This window comes from Myripristis murdjan, chromosome 24 (assembly GCF_902150065.1).
Source record: "Myripristis murdjan chromosome 24, fMyrMur1.1, whole genome shotgun sequence".
In the NCBI taxonomy this organism is placed as follows: domain Eukaryota; kingdom Metazoa; phylum Chordata; class Actinopteri; order Holocentriformes; family Holocentridae; genus Myripristis; species Myripristis murdjan.
Window position 1 is genome coordinate 10,346,254 of NC_044003.1, and position 17,074 is coordinate 10,363,327.

Sequence of the window (17,074 nt, forward strand, 5' to 3'; positions counted from 1 at the left end):
GCACGGTACATAGGATACTGGAAGCACCAGATTCAAGACCCCTCACTAGTGATGTGTGGATCGCAGTCCTATCTGCCGGCTGTTGCCTTGTTGCACTGTCAGCTTGTTGTGTTAGCAGGGCTTAAGCAGCAGGTTGCATAACACATTCCACTGAGGTTTCATGCCGAAGCACACCCTTTAAACACCTTGACCATCCAGACCAAGTTTAGATAATACCTGGGCTACTTGGGTAAATCCTCTGCCAGCCGGCTCTGGGAGATTCACTGACCTGTGTGAGCCGAGTTCCTCAGTGAGGGACTAGAGAATGAACCGGCTACAGCAACAGGGAAAAACATAAGGCCTGGTCACGTAATTGCTCAGCAATCCCTGAGCTTTAGTGACTTCACTGTGTTTTTCAGTGTTTCTCAAGATTGTCTTCCTGAGGAAAACAATTGTTTGGTCAGTGATATAATAGTCCTGCTTGTACCAGTTGAATCTGGTTTGAAGTAAGCCTGTATTCACAATTGTGAATTGTGGTTTGTTGTTTTTTTTTTTTTTTTTTTTTTTGGGGAGGCAGGCAAATGTTATCAGGCTTTTGTGGTAAATGACACATACACAAACATTATCAGTACATATTTTGCTTTTGTGTTAAACTCACATTACCAAAATGTTTTAATGAAAGCAAAATGGTAAGTAGGTAAGGACCTCGTATTATTGCGCTAATAATGAGCAAAGCATTCAGTTTCTCTGACATTTAGAATCAAATTACCATTTCAAAGAGTCATCACAGAAATACCTACAGTAGCAGAGAAACTGGTAAAGGATAAATCTCACTAACAGTGATTTGGCTTTGGGATGGGTGATATGGACAAAATAAATACCCTGACAATCCCAAGAAATCATTACTGCTGCCAGTGTACACATCTTTTCACCTCATTCCATCAGTGGGCCAGTTTGTTTTTGTGTTGGCAAGATACCTCAAAAAGTTATGAATGGATTTGCGTGCGGAGAAGCATAGAAGAACTGACCTTCATAGGTTGTAAGAAAAAAATGAAAACTATGGTGCAGAAATTCCTGTTTGTTTTGTTTTGTTTTGTTTTTGTACCATACCGTCCAGCCCTTAACCCGTGTAACACCATCATAATTTATGTGCCTCTCAGCTGACATGCAAAGAGACAGCCCTCCATTGTTGGCCCAATCCAACAACATGATGGCGGGGGAGAGCTCATGTCCTGTTTAAACAAAACTGTAGCATGGAAAATCATGTTGGACAATCCAGTCGATGTTCAGTGCATTCAAACTGTATAACTGTACAAAGCATGAAAAAAAACTGCCAACATTTTAATCATGATATGATTCTATTAAAACACAATGAACAATCAAATTGAATGGCTGCCCAGTTCTAATTTTGGTACCTGCACCGATCATCAAGGGAGAAGAGAAATGCTTTACTGATTTGGCCATTGAGCAGTGGTTATTGTGCAACTTCACCCACCTGCTCCTGGATTACATCTGTTTGCTGCACTGACTTTGAGTCTGACCTTTGTGAATTGATGCATTGTTCATGAATTTCATAATTCTCCTGAAATGAGTCTTGTTTTCCCCAGCGTTTACTTCAAACAGTGGCTTTTGTTTGGCTAAATGTCAATGGTGCTGCCGACCCAAAGGCAAATACGCAGTTGGCCTCATAATATTCCCTTTTTTCTTGCTCTTTTATCCTCAGAGTTATGTCGTAATTTCTTTTCATGCACCTGGACTGATATGAGCGATTGTCTCAGATAACTAGAGGATATTTTGTTTTGTCAGCCTCGCTCCCTGTTTATAGATATGTCGCTTCCTCTGTGTAATCACGGCTGAAGTAATAATGACTCACTGCAAGAAAATTACACACTAATAAAATGGCCGAACCGTCCCTTCATCTTAAAAGTACAAACATGAAAATTACCCTCCACTCTATTCGACTCTAGCGTCGTTCCACATCAGGTTGCACCAGGGACACTGATCTTATGTGGGTCTCTTAAACTGATTCATGGTGCTTTTGTCCTCAGTCTCCAAGAGACAACCCTCAGTTGTTTGGCCCACGTCAGCTCTGCTTCCTCAGCGCTCTGATCACTGTGCAAACATAACCATATTCTGGTTGTGTTTGCAGATGGTGTTGGTTGAAAAGCTCTCCCACATGGTTGCTAGGGATGAAATGATTGCTAATGCCTCCTTGTCAATTACGTGGAAAGGCTTTTGTTTGTCAACCAGTGTGTGATTTGTGCAAGTTGAATAAAATAAAATAAAATAAAATAACATTAAATATATGAAATGCTAAGAGACAATGCATCAGTCCCACTGCAGAATATCACCGTGCTGTAACTTAAAAAAAGCAAATACAGGCCATATGTTTGTGTGTATGTGTGTGTCATTCTGGTCTGATCTAATGCATCATAGCGTCCGTTCTGCTGGGGTCTGCACTAAACGAATCCTCCTTGGAGCTGCAGACCGGGCCCTGCCAAAGACACAGCTTTTTGCCTCGTCAGCAGTATTTGACTCTGAATAACAGCAAATGGCTGCTGCTTCACAGATCGTCCGCCATCACTTTGTTCATTCTCTGGGAAAAAAAAAAAAGAAAAAAAGCTTGGCGTGCATCTCCCCGCAGACAGAGCTGTAGTGTTTCTCTCTGAGCAGCGGCGGTCAAAGCCCTGCACATAGCAGTCTGCTCGGATTTATCAACCTGCTGCTTGCCAGCCGCGTGAGAGAAGTCATTAATCAGTCCTCGGTAGCAGAATAATCCAGGGCTGCGCTGTTTTTCTTGTGGGCTTACTTGCTTGCCAAACCTTGTCTTCCTGCCAGTCTGTAAATTGTTGAACCTAGTGAGAGTGAGATACAAAACGCTTTTTATTCCTGAACCTCTAGAGGTATTAGCTTTGAAATGTCATTAAGCGCTGTTTCCCAAAGCTAAAATCCGCATTTAAAATTGTTTACATATTACATTTTTGCCATTCTGGTTGAGGCTGCTTCCAGAACGACCTACAAGTGAAGTGAGAGATGACTAATCTTTGGTTTCTGAGCATAGAAGAGATTAGTGTGTTAAAAAAAAAAAAAAAAAGCTAGTGAGGTAAAATGTAGTTTTCTAATTTCATTTATTTACTCTTTGTTATTTCTGCTGCGGAAATGTTCGAGCATGTCAGAGCAAGCAGAGGAGAAAGTGGTGAGAAAAGAGGAAGTGATACGGTGGAATGAGGTTAACATGATGTTTGATTTGTGGCTTCAACTGCTAATTAAAAGCGGCATAACTTTCTACAAGATGTTTCCCTGGTTTCAGATGAAGCCTTAAATCTAACCCTTGACTGAAAAAAAAACCACATATTTACTGGATTTATTCTCTCTGATCCCAGCACAAGGCTAAATTTGTGTTCCAGAAAACACCCACAAATGTGATGGTTAGTGACCTGAAAGCAGATTTGGGTCTTGACTGGCCTCTTTAAAGGTGAACTGGCAGCCCTGGCCCGACTCTGGCTTAGCTGCGTGTGTTTGGAACCCGTCCAGTGAGTGCTTTCCCTCTGCAGCTTTTACAAAACATGACCCATTTTCCTCAGAAACAGGGACAAACAGCCTCCTCTTATTCGTTTCCTGTTACATTTCTTTCTCATTTAACCACAGACCTAAATCTATTGGGTTTTGTTTGATGTATTTGCAATAGAGGGGCTACAAGTAATACAAAAATTAAATGGCAAACCATCTTGTTAAGAAACAGGCTACCTCCATTTTTTTGAAACAACACATTTTTAACATGCAGCAGTATATTGAAAAGAGCAAAATGAGGTGTGGCCTTTTCACACAGGTTGCCAGTCTTTTTAGCCTCATTGATTATCAGTGCTGATTTGGATCAGACAATTACTGATTAGTATGGTTCCAAAATTCACTCTTGTGAGCTCGGTGGACATCCAGTGGGTCCTCCTGCCCCGCATAGGTCGGAGAAACAGCCTGAACGCCGCACATCATGAGTCTCAGGGAAAGTTTTCCCCCAGGATGGCTGGCATTCTGTGGCTAAGGGTGGATTAGAGGCATCTGGTCATGGTCTGCAGAGTTTTCCCAGAACTAGTGCTTCATTTTATTGTTTTGCATCATTATATCATCAAAAGCTTGCATACATGTCAGACTTGCCAGCACATGGCCATACAAACTGTTTTAGTCACATATAATACAATATGTTTGCCACATATTTTAGGCCGCATATAAGATACAAGTGTGTCTTTAGAAAATCATATGCTTAGTTTGGATGGCCGTGCTGTTTTGATGCTATCATATGACAGCAAGCATGGAGAGCTTAAGTGAACTTTCTTCCAGGATGAGTCGTTCAGTACAAAACCATGTTATTTCCCTGCATCCCTCTTGTCAAATGCAGAGTCTACCGATAATATAACTCAAATATTGTGCACCTTTGGTCTTCAACTTTTGCATGTCAGAGGTGAATAAATACTTTTTAATTGGACGGCTCACTTTGAAGAGACTTTATCTTGTTTGTGAGCACAACCTCTAATTTGAGTCTGACATTTTGTTGGGACATATGCACACCCCTTGCCTTGCATTCAGCCATGATTTTTTGTAATTACAGGTCCCTGTGGCAGAGGAAATTATCGAAAATGAAGTTAAAGATTATAATTATTACCCACGAAGATATTCCATGTTACTTTTAGCATTTTTATTGCTTTCTTTTTTGCTCCGTAGTATGGTTTTGGAGTCACAACCATGATATTTGTGCTCCCAAACCTCACAGTTGTGTTGTCATGGATCAGAAAGAGCAGACTTAACATGTTTATGCAATGTAATGATTTGCCATTTCCTTACTCTTATACCAAATGCACCAACCCACACACTGCATTAAGATGACTGCGGTTTTCTAATCCATGTAAACATGTCAACCATAGCAACAGCTGGAGTTCTTTTAAGTCACACTGAATGCGCAATTAAGTTGCAGGCTGCATGTAAACATAGTAACTGCCGGTTAGGTGTGAGTGGGTTTCTGCTAAATGCTGTTTTTACATTTTATTCTAATAAAATACACAAACACTGTTACTGGCATCAGAGCTCCAGTCCAATTTTATGATGATTTTGACATTTTAGGTTTTGGACAATTCACTTCTATTCACAGCTGCTGGCTCCTTGTGCACTTTGCTCCTGCAAATCTGGACCCTAATTAACCAAAAATGTCTACAAGCTGTCCAAAGTGGCAGATTGTTTTGCAGCTTTGTGCTGTGGTAGGATTGTCCGCCCACACTCATTAGAGACACATTTATAAACCAAAGCTTATTCCACAGTTTCTAATTGCTCTCTACACCAACTAAATCAGACAAGCATTAATGAACTTAATGGTACTAAGAACTGGTTGCTGTAATGTGTTGACCCAGTAGTTCCTGACACTGGCTCTCATGTTGCATTCACCTCTTAAGGGATGGACGGAAGATGTAGGAAAGTTTCCCATCAAGGCAACTTGTAGGAGTTCACATCAGTTGCAAAGTAAAGTAAATGAACAGGTAAGTAAACTAAGCGAACATTATAATTCTTCAAGTTTACATCAAAAAGCAACATTATAGAACTGTTAAAAGTAGATGGCAGTTTCAGTACATACCATATGACATGAACATGGAATGAAAAACAAGACCGCTGCATGTTTTGTACCCTACCTTTTAATTACCTTTTAATTGTGTTTAGCTGGTGTCCCACGTCAGTCCTGGGGCAGGAATGAAAACTAGCGGCTCTGTGCGAGGACGGAGTCGGGAATCATATCATTTGGTCATGTTCAGACAGCAAGAAAATTCAATTTTGTTCTTAAAGTCTGATCTTCAAGGCTGGCGATCCAGATTGTAACTTACCAGATTTGTAGATTTAGATAGCATAATCATGCTGCCCTTACGACATTATTTGTGACACAGACTTCGGTGCACTGACTGTCCAACAATGTAGACTACCAAAAGGTAAATAGCATGAAACCTTCCACCACTGGTTATTCTGTCTTTCTGATGCCATTTTCCAATTATGGTGCAAAAAATATTTGTCACCGGAGACGAGTCAGCAACGGAGGAGGCTGACATCTGCCACGTTCTCGAGGAGGCATGAAAAAGCATCTATCTAGGTGCTGGTTTTCTTTTGCCGGCTCTCTATCATGTGCTCTCCATTGTGTTTGCCGCTCTCTGCTCTTCTTGTCATAACATGTGATGTCAAAGACATGCTGTGTGGAGAGTGACAAAAACTACTTTAAACTCTAGTTTGTTTCAATGTGTTTTTGTTAAACTAATGAAGACCTGCGTCGGTGGGAACCCAACATTAGCTGGATCAGTGGAATAAGCTGGCAAAGTGCTACAGAGAGAGATCCAGGCCGTTGGGTTTCCCTGTTTTTAAGCAGGTAGTGGTAAAGTCACTGTTGATAGGAACAAGAGATCATTTCTAAAACCCGCTGCAGTTGTCTGAAATGTCAGCTGGAGACCTGGAGTGAGTGAACAAATTGCCGGGAACGTGAAAAGGCACGTCTCACTTATAAATTACAGTTGTCAAAGTGTTATCCCTAAGTTCCTGTTTTTCTGTAAAGGGCTCATTGCTGTAGTGTTTTGGCTGCAGTTGCAACATCTTTTTCCGTTTTTGCTCATGAGGTTTGGCTTTCTGTATGTTGTGCTCCTTTTTTTGTCTGTTCAGCCACCGGGGCTGTCACTGCTCATGCTAACTATCCACCTGCTGATGTCCACGGCCATAAAATGCATCACTTCTCTTGTAGCAAAGGTCAGGACAGAGTTGCCTGACCAATAAATGTTAAAACGTTCATAAACTCACAGTTGTGTTATGCCAATCAGTAACAGAGGCCACCAAAATGACTTATTTATGTAAAAATGTTGTGAATTTTTTCTTGTAACTCTTGAGGCCACAGTTACTGTCGCTTTCAGTGATTATATGAGAAACCAACGGGAACAGCTTGGCCAGCATGTGGCCCTCAGGGTGGGGAGTGGTTTCACAGAGCTGGGGGTCTGGAAGTCCTAAGCCCGGGGCTCATTACCACAATACCCAGTTATAGCCCATGGATTAAGGTTGTGATTAAACACAAACCTCAGAAAGCGCCTTCCTCATTTCCCCCATCCAGAGGCCAAATCAAACAGGCTGTGTACAATCCCGGCATTATTCCCCATATTCTGTGTTCCTGTAACCCTCTGTCACTTTCCAGGCTAAATACCGGTCTTGCCTGCTTTGTAGGCACAACAAAGTTAGAAATGTGTGTGTGCTAAAGCCGCAGACAAACAGATAGCGTCAAACACCAGTGTCACCAAACTCACCCTATTGTCCTCACTGGCTGCAGGCAAACTAGAGGTGTTCATAGTTTGGGAATGTCGAAGCGGGGGAAACAGACCACCAAAATACAGTTTCTGGCATCCATGACCTGCAGGACTAACCGGTTGATCTTCAGTTTGAGCTCTTGTGTTCACAGTTCAAATCTCCTGCATGCAGTGTGCGTCATATGCCACACATCAAAGGCCTTGTCCCGTATCCACTGACGCCTCCTATCTGTCCAGGGCTTAAGGCTGCGCAGCTAATGAAACTCAAATTGAAACCGTGGCTTTAACATGGACAACATCTGATTTACATGAAGGTGCATATATGTTTTAAAATGGTTTTTGATATATTACCACATTAAAAAAACTGTTAGGCTGATGTGTGTCTTTTGGAGAATCACACTCTGCGGCATTCATGCATAAGCAAAACGAGAAAAGCGGGGGAGATAAACAAGTCAGCTCAAAGAAATGAATGACAGTGTGTAGGAGGAGGTTGATGGGAACAGTGTCACAGTGAAAGAGGATGATTTCATCCCGAGAAGAAAAGAATTCAGCATCAGTTGTTAGGCTGTATTTTGGAGTCAGGAGAGCAGATACATCACAGACTTAAGTAAATGTTGAACAGATGCAATGACAGAAGTGTAACTTTGATTTAAAATGTGTTTTGAATATATTTGGAGCCATTAAAGGATATTTTCTTTTAATTTTGTGGGTAATTCATTTTGGTTCATTGCACACTGTTAATGTTTATTCATGTCATTTGACAGCTGTTGCAGCAGTTGCTGACTGCTATACCTAGTTACAGTAAGTGGTCTAAAAAATAGCCTAAATTGTTTCACTTGGTATTGGGATATGTGGTGCAGAGTCATCATTTATTTCCACTGAAATATGACAAAAGTGTATTAAGATAGTGTGATTTTAAATGATTTCATTTGTCCTCTCCATAGTAATTCTGCAGTATACGGGTCCACTGTGAGATATTTGGTCTTGCAAGAGGTAAATTCAGCAAATTGGGGCAATCAGGCACAAAGTTTAGATTCAATAAAAAGTCACTTTTTGGCCTTTCTACTACTTTCTACTACTGTTTTAATAGTGACAGAAAAGAGAGACAGGAACGGCTATTAAAGGTTATTAAAGTTTGGGTAACCTGGGTTGTGGTGTTTGTGTCTGTTCTCTGTGTTGCAGTCCAGGACATAGCAATTCAACATATATGGCATTAAAAGAATATTACAAAGGGGCAAGAAGTTAATAATGCCTGGTGGATTATTGCACATTGTCGAGTATTTGTGGATTGAGACACTGTTCAGATATAGATGTATAACTGTAAAATTCTGCCTGCAAAGGAACTTGGGAAATGTTGAGTCAATTAGATGAAGCTGAGTTTTGGACAGTTTTGCTCTGTCTTTCCAGTTAAACAGGACTAGAGCACATCGCCCTGAGCATGGCTAAATTTACTCTGCCTTTGGCTGCCACCCCTGCCCAACCCCTTGAAAGGAGGTTAACTTAAGTTGCACATCTGGAAAAGATGAGACACAAATTATTTTTGTATTATATTTATACTATATAAATGCCAGATTTTTAAATTATAGTATGATAACATTCTTCGTAATTATCACGGAGATCAGTCTAAAAGTCTTGAGGTCTGCTGGCAGAAGTGTGGATGGATATTGTGAAATACTGAGGCTGAGAATCTCTGGCTTTCTCACAACCTCTGACCAGAAAGATTGGCTATGTGTGTATATGTTGTTAAAAAAAATAATGTATAGACATTGGAAGGCCTTTACATACTTAAGGAGAGTAGAATTCTTGTGGCTTCAGCAATTGAGTTTGTACTCCCATTAGGTGTGTGAGTAGTTAGAAGTATGAAGTCTTCTCCAGTTGCGCGGGGATTCTTGCTGTTTAGCAATCCAACAAACCGACCTGGACAGGTTTACCGTTCCTCTCCTCGGGCGGGTACATTCATCACTCTTTTGTCAGATGAATTCTTTTGGTTTGCTCACATTCTGCGGGTGTTTTGTAGTTTGTCTGAGTTCTTGGCCTTAACTTGGCCTCAAACACTTCTTCACAGCTTTAGAGGTTAATCAAGTCCTCACAGCCATGAAGCCAGCAGAGTCCTTGCTAATCAGCAATATGGCAAGCAGAGTCCTAACACACCTGTGATTGACTGACAGCAATAACATTAACTTGACACACCAGAGTCTCTGTTGGCTGGGAATGAACAGGTGAGAGTAACTGACTCAAAGATAATGCACAGTGTGGTGAAAGTGGTTTCCCACATGTGCATAAACAATGCGGCAGCACAATTTTATCAATTAATTATTACTTGTTTCTTTTTGTTGTTTTTGTTTTTGCATACCCCCTGGCCGTGTTACCACTAAATATGTGTATTATTGTATCTTTCCGTAATCAGTTTGCCTTTTATTCATTATTTTTACAAAAGCCCTTCTATGGTGTTGCAAATTAGGATCCACTACAAACACTGTGACACTTGCACTGGATAGCTGTTTTCAGTTTGTCTATGTGCATCAGTCCCTGTCAAATAAACAATGAATAAATAAATCAAAAATAATAATATTGTGTTGCAGACCACACTTGGAGAATAATAGTTGTAGGGTGTAATAAGTGATAGGTTTGTATTGTTTTGTTTTTTTGTTTTTTTTGGCACTGATATATCCATGTATGGAATTGGTCAGCGTTGGTTGGGACGGCCCAGTAATTCTACATTTCATCTGTGTTTCATTCATTCACTCCACTATCTGTGTTTCTCCAGTAATGAGCAGCAAACATCAAATAGGATTTTTTTTCCTTTGTCTCGAAACGTAATTCCACGCCATTAAACGCAATTCTACACCCTAATTGTAGCCTGCAGTTAACTTCTGTAATATTCAAAGGAGATAGCGGTCCAAGATCACTGGAGGAGTCTGAGGTGTTTTCCCTGGGTGGCAGGTCAGGTGGCAAAGAGTAATGACATTAGCCTGTATGTCTGAATAATTCATTTACTGGAGTGTAGTGTTTCAGCTCCCAGGCTCCCTGCGTACTGAAACACCCTGCGGACATGGAGGGCTGACAAAGGGCTTGATTGGTAATGGATTGTCAGAGATGGGTCAGCAAGCCGCGCGGCGCGAATGAGCGAGCATTAGCCAAGCAGATGAACTAGTTAGAAAGAGAGAGAGAGATGAGTGAGAGATGCTGGTTTATCGGCGTGGTGGTATTGAAGACCTGCATCTGTCATGTGACTAACCTCAGTTAGCCCTTCAGCTGCTACAAACACAAGTTCAGTGAAATCAAGTCTCCTATAAATAGAAAGCAACATTTGAGTTTCCCAAACCGTCTTATAATAGTTTGTCAGTAATTTAGAACCATAATAAATAAAGTAAGATAAAATAAATTTAGAAACTTGACTCCTGTAAGAGGAACTGTGTTTGGAGTATACACTCTTCCTCATTGCAAGTTATCCACTGTATGTGTATATGTGGCATTTATTTGTGTGTGAAAAAGCCTATAATAGTCCAGTAATTTTAGGCTAAAATTGGGGTCAACCTAGGACAAATTGCAAGAGAAGCAAACTCAACTGATTCTGTATCCTCAGTTTGTCCTGAGTGAGGGGAAAAAAAGTCCCAAGAAATCCCATTGGTGGAAAGTTTTGAAAATCACCTATTTATGACCACATATTACCAAAAAACACTGTTTTTAACACACAGGGGAAAGGGGTTCAAAATTTTACTTTCAGGTATCACTATAAAAATTCACAAGTTGATTACACACATAAAGACAAGAAAAAAAGTCAATTACAAGTTCTTTGAATTATTCTGTTTACACATGCATATCACACATTATCTGATTTGATATGCGCTAATAAGGAATATAAGGAATAAATGCCAGAAGAGACATTTAAACAGTGAATTAAAAGGTCACTATATATATATAGTAACCTTGAATTAAAATGTTACTATATAACAGTGAATTAAAAAGTTACTATATATATAGTAACCTTTTAATTCACTCCTTTAATTGATTCTTTGTGTTCTTTGTGTGTTTTTTGGTAATATGTGGTCATAAATAGGTGATTTTCAAAGCTTTCCACCAATGGGATTTCTTGGGACTTTTTTTCCCTCACTCAGGACAAACTGAGGATACAAAATCAGTTGCTTTTGCTTCTCTTGCAATTTGTCATAGGTTTTTTTTTATAAAATGATTGGACTATAAATGCTGTAAAAACTGTATATTTGAAGGCTGCAATAAATACTTCCCTTTTCTGTTGAATTATACAGTGGCTTCCCGCTGATCATTTTTCATATTCTAGATTTCTGACCTTTCTGGGAACCCCTGTTTTCCAAGGCGCAGACTAAAGAGTCTCAGCCGCTGCATGCTGTTCCCGTTAGAGTAACGTTACATTATGTTCACTAGAGAGAGCGAGTCCATTGATCTTACATAATGAATCCAGTCGAGGCTTAAAGCACAGACGGATCATCAGCAACATGAGATTCACAATACTATACATCCAATATAGATACACTGCATATTTATAATCTGATTCACTCGACCTGAAAATGTCCATTGTAAATCTCTTGTGGCTGTTGTTCTCTTGGGTGTTGCTTTTGGTCTCTCTTGCTTTTCGATTAGCCTCTTCATATTACTCGAATGCACCTGGTGGCCGACTCGCCTCCAGACTGTGCAAAATTACAGTAAAGGAAAATAAAAACATTATACTTGATATTCATCGCTCCATATTTGACAAACACAGGTGATTATGTCCTCTAAAATGTGAATATTTTGTGTAAAAGTGGCACATTATTGAGTATTGTGAGTATTGCTTGGTGAGATTGCACATTAGGACTTTTTTTTTTTTTTTTTGAATAATGAATTTCTCATTTATGAAATGAGGACCTCTGTTTTTCCATTTATTTCCTTGACATTCATGACGTCAGTGTTTGGCAGTAAATTTTCACATTAGATTCTGATGCTGCTGCTGTATCAGTGACACTGAAAACTTAAAAGTAAACTACTGTATTATTCTCATGTTCATATCCAGCCGTTTATAGCAATATATGCTCATACAGAATATATTTATTACTCTGCCATTTAGGCATCATGCATATCCATGCTAAAAAAATTAATTCAGTCATTTATACTGTGAGGTGGCTGACATAAAAGCGTCCACCAAATGGCACGCAGTTCTTTTATATTACTCATCTCATTATTCCTTGTCTCTTGTGGCTGTAACACAGGATTCTTCTGTGAGCTGCAGATGTACATTTCTCTTTGTTTGTGAGCAGCTCATTTTTTTTTTCTTTTTTCCAATGCAAATTGTTTGGTCTTGGAGCATACTGTGTAAATGAATATTTTTGCATTTGAAAGCCTCTGGATAATTTTCACATGCGAGTCAGTATTTGCATCTCTATTAATCTTTAAAATGGCCGTCGTCAAATGATGCAACATTTTAAGTGTTTGGTTTAGCGTTTAGCGCACATCCCCTGTGTTCATTTCGTATCACATTTTTCATATCACATTTCATACCTTACCGTTTCCCTCTCACCCTAGTCTGCCCCTGCTACTCAAACCAGATAATCGGGGTTACTCTGACAAGTGTCACATGACAACGGCATGTCACGTTACTGTTTGAAACCTGAGCAAATTCAATTGATCACTTTAAAAAACATTGGGAAAAGGTGATCAGACAAGCAGCAAGAAATTAGTGACAAAAGAAAAATTATAATTTCTTCCAAAAAAAAAATGTCTAAAGAAATAAAGTGAATGTTGTTCATAAATCCTTTCAAAATAAATCCCTACCCACAAGCTGCTGGGTTTCAAGGAATTAATTGAATGACATTCATGCTAATAAGAGTGGTTTATTGAATATTCCTGTTGTGTGTTCCAGCTGTTACGAGAACTGAAACACCCGAACGTGATCGCCCTGCAGAAAGTGTTCCTCTCCCACAGCGACAGAAAGGTGTGGCTCCTCTTCGACTATGCCGAACATGATCTTTGGGTGAGTCTCTGGTTGTGCAAATACATGTGACCCATAATGTGACCTGGTATTTCCTTAAAAACAATTTCACTCTGCCACACAAACCCCATATCCCTTTTGTTGTAACTGACAGCTGACATGGTGGCCCACATCTATGAAAAGGTTTACATAAAGACAAATCATTTGCTAATAAATGGTGAAACCCGAAGCTTGGTGAATGCAGTGTATGTGTTTTTTCCACTCTTTTCAATACTAGAAATCAACACCCATGCCACCATGCCAGCCAAATTACACCTGTGACTGGTAAATGTGTCTGTTTCACCAGCCACTTTGGCAGGTGGCCAGCCACAATTTGGAGGTGGCATTCTCCAAAAAAAATCTAGAGCCAAGTATTAGTTTCAGTTGCCTCTCAGTTTCACAGAAGTTTCCGCTATCGCTGTTTCCTGTTTCCTGCCGTGAATGTTCAGAGACCTGCTTCATTCCATTAGCACAACTGAGGTGAAACCTCTTTTTTTTTCCGCAGCACATCATCAAGTTCCACCGCGCCTCCAAGGCCAACAAGAAGCCCATGCAGCTGCCCCGAGGGATGGTTAAGTCTCTCCTGTATCAGATTCTGGACGGGATCCATTACCTCCATGCCAACTGGGTGCTCCACAGGGATCTGGTGAGCGGCTCTGAAGCTACACTGCTCCAGTTTCCCTTTACAGACACACAGCTGCTCGGGCACACCTCGGCTTGAAATCGTTTCAGATAGGGACACAATTAGCATGACAGCATCAGAAGCACTTAATTCGACAATGGCAATAGAGGCTTTGCAGCTGAGTGACAAATCTCCAAGCAGACTTGTCTGGCAAATTTACAGAAGTCAACTGGTGCATTGGCTGAGTGTAAAAAAAAAAAAAATAGCAGCTGGGATTGAAAGAAACAGGCTGAAAGAGATCTAAGTAAATTCAGCAATGCTAGGAGTAAAACTGAATAGTCTGACAAGGTAGAATTTTTTTCCACATTCCACATTTCTTTCACATTTTCCACATTAGGTTGAATAAAAACCCCAAAACCGCAGTAAAAGGTTTTTACACTCGCTTGCTGTGGATAAACTCTTTATTCAATAAAAAGAAATGCAGTAATTTTTGAAGAAAATGCATTTGCTGAATAAAAACAGGAAATGTGTTGGACTTAATCCCATGGCCAGTTGCTCTTTGACCTCTGACAGAGCTGGCTGTCATGGAGGATGGTGGGAACCTCACAGGTGGACAGGTGAAGAAAACAAGACATTCCTTTGTCTCATGTTTGCAGAAAGCATGCAACGGTGATATTAGGTGTGGAAAATGCACCGCAGTGCAGCAATTTATGAAGATTAAAAATACAAATGCAAAAACGCATTGGCAGAACTAGGCACAGGCATGTAGCTGGTAAACTATCTGTTTGCCCATAGCAACGGGTAAGCATGCAACACCCAGCCACTGTGGACATTGATGTTTGCCTCTACTAGGTAGACTAGCTAGCACGCAAATCTAATCAGTTTACCAGAGGAAAGGGATGCTGGCATACTTTGTCTAACAAACTAGCTGACATAATATAAAGACAAAATTTATTGTATATGTTAGTATGGAAATTGTGTGTTTTATGTCGAGAATAGTGTGGAAGTTAACTCTTTTCCCCCAAGGGAGTAATCCAATTAATTACAATTTTACAGACTATTTGGACCAGAACAGTTGAGGGAGTCTTATTTTATATTTTACAGGTCTTCCCATATTTTATTTTATGAGGGCTGGTTGGTTTGAGATGGATGACATCTTGTTAGGAAACTTTTATTGCACTCACACTAAGGGCTTTGCGATATGGACAAAATCTTCTTTCATGAGATAGATTATTGTTGTTTTTGCAACGGGCATGTCACCTGAAATCCAGTCTGCTCCCCGTCTCTCTGCCTCTCAAACAAAGCTCAGCTCCACCCCGCCTGTTTCACCGAGCTGCTCTAGCTTCCAGCGCCGTGTTATTTCAGTTCAGGTGTTGTTATGTCCTGTTGCGCCGTGTTATTATTGTTCTGATTGTCTGGAGACATTGGCGGAGGAGCAGAATGTCTTGGCACTCTGAATGCTGTCTATCTCTTGTCTGCCCTTCATCCCCCCCGAACTGGCTGCAGCACACTGTCGGTTCCTGTGAGATTCTCTCCTCCTCGGTTTTCCCACAGTGCTCTGGTAGAGAGGGAGATTGCATTCACCTGCCACCACTGGGATCACTGTAGCAGAAAGTCCTGCTCTTGACCCTGCCGGAGCCTGGCCGATTGTGTATCTGTCCATCTCTGCGTGGCTCTCTGTGTCTGCCTTTCTGTCTGGCTGTGCTCACACCGCAAACTTTTTACTGTCATTTCCCCTTTTACCGAGGGTGAGCAAAAAGAAAGTGAAATACTGTGTCTTCAGTGTCATAGTGCAATGGAATAAGCAGTAATAAAATAAATAAAAAAATATATCCCACTAAAAAAAACAGTGTCAAGACAAAGACAAAACAGATTATAATTATTATTATGCTAGCTAGTTATTTCATTTGGTGAGCTAAAAGCCAAAGAAATGCCTCAGCTTTGAGCACTCTTGCTATATCAACAGAGAGCCTCGGACTTTTACGGTGTAACTGAAAATATACAACTGACTGATAACCACTGAAATCTAGATTACAGTTGAACTATGATTGTGTAGGTGTCATGTGGGATTGAGAATCTGCTGCCACTCTCACCAGCCAGCTGGGCTCGTGCCCTCTTTTCTGACCTCACAGTCCTAAAATCACTTGCCTCGAGCGAGTTGGTGACTTTATGCCGTGGGTATCTCCCCAGATACCAATCAAGTGAGCCATTTGGCTCTTGTTACATTGCTGTGTCTCATCGTCCTTCGTGTTAGTGCTGGCTCAGCCGAGCTGCCATGGGCACCAGATCGGAATTGAAAAAAATGCAACCACAAGCAGCTTTTTGCTGGCTCTGATTAAATAGCATCACATTTGTGTCACATATAACGAAGGAAAATCAGAATTCGGACCTTTTCAGCTGCCGCAGCCTTTGTCTCTCTCCAGCTGCATTTGTTTTGGTTTCTGTCTGTTTTTCTCAGTCTCATATCTTGACAGTGCACTGTAAACTTCCAGGCAATCTGTGTGTGGCTCCCTCGCTCTTATCTGTCCCTGCAACTGTCGCTCCCTAGAGAGAAACATTTGTTCCTTTCCTTGTGGGGAAAAATATAATTAACCTAAACCAAGGAGATTATGGGGCAACACTTTAATTTGATTACTGCTTTGACGCAGAATAGAGAACATCTGATGATTTAGAGGGCAGGCTGTTTCTGGATAACGTTCATGAGAGAATAAAAGGCTGAGATTGGAGAATCGGACTTATATTTAGTTACTGTGCGCCAGCTGTTTGTCAGTTTATCTGAACACTCTTCCCAGCAGATAAGTGCTCAGAGTCAGAGGAGTTACGGTCAGAGGTCAGGGGAGTCGCACAGCTCCAGGCGTCTATCTATCCACAGGGATCTATCGTCTTTCCATCAGGTCGCTCCCTCTTATGTAATCCCTAACAATCCCAGATGGCCATGTGGTGGCTGGAGCGTCACATTATATAAACCTACAGGGATCAGCGAGCTCGCCTCGTCCTCCTCGCTCTCTATCTCTGGCCGTCTCTCTCTCTCTCTCCGGTGATTTGGAATAATCCTGCATCTCTAGTAGCTCTGCAGCCATTCAAGTTTCTTTGCCATGAACTTATTGAACTCTGAGCTTTTAGGTTCTGTCACAGTCGCTCTCAGAACAGCAGAAGGTGGTTGATTGCTGCTTAAGTGACAGT

General features: G+C 40.8%; 1 protein-coding gene across 1 annotated transcript in view; it reads left to right on the forward strand.

The window, feature by feature from the left end:
- cdk19 (cyclin dependent kinase 19) overlaps positions 1-17,074 on the forward strand; it is a 68,277-nt gene that overhangs the window by 14,529 nt on the left and 36,674 nt on the right. Inside the window, exons 3-4 of the mRNA XM_030047050.1 lie at positions 13,162-13,272; positions 13,775-13,915. Of these exons, the coding sequence (XP_029902910.1) occupies positions 13,162-13,272; positions 13,775-13,915 (252 nt within the window). The remainder of the gene's footprint in view (positions 1-13,161; positions 13,273-13,774; positions 13,916-17,074) is intronic.